This window comes from Aethalodelphis obliquidens, unplaced genomic scaffold (assembly GCF_003676395.1).
Source record: "Aethalodelphis obliquidens isolate GAN/ISIS:26980383/991018 unplaced genomic scaffold, ASM367639v1 scaffold1, whole genome shotgun sequence".
In the NCBI taxonomy this organism is placed as follows: domain Eukaryota; kingdom Metazoa; phylum Chordata; class Mammalia; order Artiodactyla; family Delphinidae; genus Aethalodelphis; species Aethalodelphis obliquidens.
The window spans coordinates 15815352-15821351 of record NW_020837945.1 but is presented as its reverse complement, the minus strand read 5'-3'; the positions used below and the strand labels follow the sequence as shown (position 1 = coordinate 15821351).

Below are 6000 nucleotides of genomic sequence, written 5' to 3'. Positions count from 1 at the left end.
TGGTAGCCAGGGAAATATAAACTAAAACAAACAGCTACTATCTCACATCTCTGACTGGAAAACTTCAAAAGTGGTGAGGGCTTCCCTGGTGGCGCAGTGGTTGGGAGTCCGCCTGCCAATGCAGGGGACGCGGGTTCGTGCCCCGGTCCGGGAGGATCCCACGTGCCGCGGAGCGGCTGGCCCTGGCTGGGCCCGGCTGGGCCCGTGAGCCATGACCGATGGGCCTGCGCGTCCGGAGCCTGTGCTCCGCGGCGGGAGAGGCCGCAACAGTGAGAGGCCCGCATACCACAAAAAAAAAAAAAAAAAAAAGTGGTGAGACTAAGTGTTTTAGTGATGACTTAGGAAAACCAGAATTCTCTTACACTACCACTGGGAGTGCAAACTTGCACACCACTTTGGAGAGCAACTTGACAACATCTAAAGTCACAGAGCATACATCTAAAATCATAGAGTATCTACCACCTTAAATTCCATGTGGGTGCATATGTCCAGAATATCTAGCACATTTCATTTGCATGAGAAAATATTATCAAGAATGTACACTTGCAGCACGGTTCAAAATGGCAAACAGTAACAATTGACATGACCATTAGTGAGGGAAATGGTAAGCAAACTGATATAATGATACTAAACAGCAGTTATGTTGAATGAGAAAGCAAATTACAAAAGAGCACTTGTGATAGGCTATCATAAACTTTTAAAAAGCTGCTATATATTATTTATGGATGTAAACACATTGTAAAGTATAAAATCTTAAGTAGAAAGGAGTCACACCAACTTCAGAATAGTGGGTTAGCTCTATGGAGGGAAGGAGGAGATGGCCTCAGGGAAGAGTACAAAAGAGTAACATTTTATTTCTTTAAAAATCAGAAGCATATATGGCAAAATAGTTTATGAAGAGTACAAGGGCATTTATATTATTATTATTATGTATATTTGAAGTATTTTGCAATTAAAAAGAATTTTAATGGGCACATATGGTATAACAGTCAAATAATAACATTAAGTATTCACACCACAAAAACTTGTCAAGTAATAATATTAATTATTTTAAGCCACAGAACTTATGTACATACATTACAGCATGTGATAAATATGAGTTAAAAATAAATTCTAAAATTTGCAATTTACATTAGGGTTTTAAATTAATAATTTTCCTAATGAGCTTTGAATCTCATGCAATTTTAAAATGTCCTTATGCTAGAATTTTAAGGGATGCTCTCGAGTTAAAGATATATAAATAAACTTTAATTAATGTGATATTCTGAATTTCAGTCTTATTTTGGAAAGCTTTTTCTTTAGCATATAAACAATAACAAGCTTTACATTTATATTTACAAGTCTCAAAGAAATGTACTAAGAGTCCTAAGTATGAAGAGTAGGTATCCCACTTAATTATACTGTTTCACCAAGAACCTGATGCCCTAAATAATAATGTGGAAAAACAATGCTCCATTATTCCCTTTTCTTTTCTACTTGGGGTTTGGGTCAGAAATCAAGATGCACCAATCCTGGAAAAGTTATAAACAAAGTCTTACTATAAAACAATTTTTAAAGGAAAAGTGTGTAATTTTCACAGAGGAGTAACACAATCCTTTGGGTTTACCATGTCAGAGAGAGACACAGAAAAAGAGAGAATATTTTAAGAAAGGGGTTAAGAAGAGGTAGTAGCATTTTGCTATCTGTACTTCACTTACTGACTCCTTGAGCCTCAAGACTATAAGATAATAAATACTACAGAGAAAAATTTAGGAGACAGACAAAACTGGGCCGGACACTGCATCTACAAATACAACTCGAGATCTTTAACTCACACGTAATACTTCACTCTCCACTACGATACTCTGACCACATTCATACTATTTCAATAATAACCATTTTACCCAGTTGATGGTAAGCAGTAATTTTATTTAACATGAGTTGCTTTTTGCCAATTAAACATTTGCAACAGAGATGATTAGCTGATTCTTCAAGTAACCTTGCTAGTAAAGATGCTAATATTTCCCATATGATGGAAGACTGCAATAAAATTATTCCAAGTTCCAAACTTCCACACTTTTATATTTTGGGCACGATTTTTAAGGGCAATAGTGCTGTGGCAAAAGGCAGGTTTTCACCTACCCCATTTCAGCCTGTTAAACTGAATTTTACTTGGTATTAAAATTCTTAACTTGTACTTCGGAAGGCTAGAAAAAATCACCTCCCCGCAACTCTCTAATTTAGTGTAACTTTGACCCGTAAGAATAGCAAAATTTGCTTACAAAATTGAAAGGCTCCTACTACATTTTTATATTTTTTGTTTTTTCCACCACTTAAGTTTCAGAAATAACTCATTTATTTCTTTGCTCTTGATAGAGGAATAACTACCACTCTGCTTCACGAATAAAATAATCTAACTCCTGTTTCTCTCAAATTCTCACCCTCTGGAGACTCATTCCAACTGAGTAATAAATTCACTGACAAGTCTGCAATTCAAATTTCACTAGTACAAGGAAATTCTTCTTCTACAGTAAAAGGTCCGTGTTGTGAATTTAATTTTCTGAATTTCATAACCCTTTACAAATGGAGGCACCTTAAAGTTCAGTTTATACTCTTTTATATAGGATTTCAGAGCATGCTTTAAATAGCTTAAGATAAGCTATATTAATAGCTTAATGTCATTTTATCATTAAAATAATCTATAAATATCAGAATACTAATTAATTTTGTTGTCATAACTAATAAATAAGTCTTAAAATATCTGTAAATGTAAATCAACCCTCTCAATTCATTTACCTCACTCAGACTGTTCTAGAACATAGATCAACAAACTGAATGGGTTTATCAGTATAATACAGTTGTAGAACGCTTTCACAAATTCCAGTTCTGTAATTTAGGGGTTTTCCCTGTTTATTTTTAAATGTACAAAGAGATTAAACTATTAATATAAATATTTTCTCTCCAGTATGTAATATTCTTATGTAAAAGAAAAGGTTTCCGAACATTTACAAAGCAATCTAAAGGTAAGTAAACCTGATTTTAGGATCATTACATTAACCAAAATAATTTTCCAGAGAAGGTCCTATTTGAAAGAATGCTCACTGGCCTTCTCACATCAACACTTCAAGATGAATCCAAATCCACTGCCTTTGCTTGATTTACTTCAGGGATCAATTCCAATGGGGAAAAGAAAAAAATCTCAGAAAAAGGTCTCACGACAGAGAGGACAAGTGGATTTGTTGCTAGACGTAAACCATTTGTACTGAAAAAGAAAAGTGTATTTAAATGTTAAAAACTTTTAAAATTGCCATTTTACATACACATCTAAAGTTACCTTCAAATGATAAAGACAGACAAGGGAGAATACTGAAATGTTTGCTCCCCTCCGCTCATCCCCAAAATCAACACAACTCAGTATTCCTTCCAAAGGCCACACTGTGACGCTTTCCACCTAGGCTCATGCACACAACCACGAAGATGTGTGAGGAAGACCTCCTGTGAAGGAACTGAACATAGGGTGGCTTTCTTTCCAATACGCTGTTTAAAAAGAGCAAAAAGCTCTGATGCCAGATGGCTCTCAGTTCCAATATTTTCAGTCTCCTTTACGGTGTAGATCTTACAAGACCATCTATTTTTTGAGTGCTGAGAGCTATTTTAGAAACATCCACTTATTAAAGGGCTTTGATGCCACCAGTCTCAGTAAATTACTAACTATCTTTCACAAATTTTGAAAAATCATTTTTAATATGTCTCCCATTAACCACAATTAAGAGTTTAACATCTACTGTTTTCCAAGGTTAGATATCATATATATATATTATATATAAGATATAAATAAGTTAATTTCTCTTTAGCTTACCAAGCAGGCTGAATGGAACTTTTTCTTGCATGTTCTACAGGCTTTTTTGGGAAGAGAATAGTTGAAACCATGAATGACTGAGAAACAAATCATACAATCTTCAACACCCTCAAAACGTTTGTCTACATTATTTTTCCATAATGCTAAGCCTTCCATAATACTGCCATTCTGTTAACAAGAAAAATAGATAAATAAAGTCAATACACACTGAAGACCACCAGTATTATTTTTATTCAGTTTCACAAATTTTAAAGTTGTATTATAATTTGGAGAGAAGAGAATCTGCTTGGCTATATTCACGATTCTAAGTTTTAAGAATACTCATTTTTAAAATGACCTCCCAGGTTTTAGGAACCAGATGTAATTTTTCTACATTAAAGGCAGACTTGAAAGAAAGGCTCCTGCCCCAATTTTCAAGTTTTATAGTCTTAGCTTATTGTTTGATGAAACTTTTTAAATAATTAAATCATTTGGATCAGCTCTCCTAACTTTTAACTAAAAATGATGAAATTAACTATCTCACCTACTCAAATGCTGATTTGTTCCAGCTCTACAATATTGGTGAATATACTTGTTTTAAAATAATTTTTCTTTACTGTAGAATGTCTGAGATACATGACAATGTGCAAACAAAACTAGACACTTACAATTTGTTTAAAAGGCAAAGGTCTTTGAAAGTACTGGGATTTCTCTAACCACAGAAGGAAAGTTGAAATGTTAAAGTAAAGTAGCTCAGAAGACATTCATCTGTCCCATGTCTCACAAAATGATTCCCTCTCAAACTTTAATACCATGTATTGTTCTGTATCATCTACAATGTCAATGAAGTGAAGTCAATTCTTCTCAAACACCAGAAGAGAAAAAGCTGTAGAGCCTGAAAAATTAAAACAGCTTGGCAGGGGACCTCCCTGGTGGCACAGTGGTTAAGAATCCACCTGCCAATGCAGGGGACATGGGTTTGATCCCTGGTCTGGGAAGATCCCACATGCCGCAGAGCAGCTAAGCCCGTGTGCCACAACTACTGAGCCCATGTGCCACAAATACTGAGCCCATGTGCCACAAACTATGGAAGCCTGCATGCTCTAGGGCCCACGTGCTGCAACTACTGAAGCCCACGCACCTAGAGCCCGTGCTCCGAAACAAGAGAAGCCACCACAATGAGAAGCCCGCGCACCACAACAAAGAATAGCGCCCACTCACTGCAACTAGAGAAAGCTCGTGCGCAGCAAGGAAGACCCAAAGCAGCGGGAAAAAAACAAAAAAACCCCCACCAGCTTGGCAGATTCAAATCATTTAGGCATGTACCTGTTTATCTAACAAAATACAGTATCTATTTCTACTTAAGCAGAAGAGATATATTCTTGTTTTATTGCCCTTTCAAATAGTAAATCAGCAATCTTTCTCTAGTTTAGAAAGCCAAATGTGTACACAGACACTTACTTGATGGGTAAGGTAAGTGCTTAGCTGCAGCATCCAGTTTCGCCACTGCTGAACAGCTACTCCAACTCTTTTCCCACTTTCTACTGTTATTGAACCCAATGGATAATTTGAAGGCAGCTGTATTATAAGTTCAATAACTATATCTTCAATAGTATAAGTGGCCATGACTTCTCGAGTAGTAGCTCGAGCTTTAACCTGCAACACATGGAAGGTAATATTTTTTTTGCCAAATTTCTTTTCTTCCCTTTCATTCAAAAACCATCTTGACAGGTTGACTGCTAGCAGCCAGTCCTCATTCAAACAAAACACAGGTAAACAGTGTTCACTTATCTGACATGAGATGTTTAATAAATAGGTTCAAATACCTGAAATGTTTTATAGTGATGTTATGACATTCAAAGATGTTTCAAAAAGAAATGCACTACTCATTAAAAAGTATGTTTTAGTATATTAGGCTTGTCACATCAATAGTTTTTGCATAGACCAATAACAGAATGGGTTATTATTAATTATTCTTTCTTTTCCAAAGCTAACGTATCAAATATCACTTCTATTTAGATGTTTTTCAAGTCTTTCTCTACCACAGAATTCTCCTGAGCTTTAGAGCCAACCAGCAACTGCCAGAATATTTATACCTGATCTTGATTTTCTTACTAGCATTGCAAACTCAACATAAAACACAAATTATCATCCTTTAAAGATTTATTCCTCTGGCTTTCCTA

The 6000-nt window shown here is 35.6% G+C and overlaps 1 protein-coding gene across 3 annotated transcripts in view; it reads right to left on the bottom strand.

Annotated features, from left to right (window-relative positions):
- Positions 1-834: 834 nt before the first annotated feature.
- The window catches only part of LTN1 (listerin E3 ubiquitin protein ligase 1), a 65822-nt gene continuing 60656 nt past the window's right edge, over positions 835-6000 (bottom strand). For all 3 annotated transcript variants that reach the window (XM_027101784.1, XM_027101777.1, XM_027101793.1), the window contains 3 exons: positions 5279-5473; positions 3839-4006; positions 835-3241 (listed from right to left, as the gene is read on the bottom strand). In XM_027101784.1, coding sequence (XP_026957585.1) covers positions 3179-3241; positions 3839-4006; positions 5279-5473 — 426 coding nt within the window. In that variant the 3' untranslated portion in view covers positions 835-3178. The remainder of the gene's footprint in view (positions 3242-3838; positions 4007-5278; positions 5474-6000) is intronic.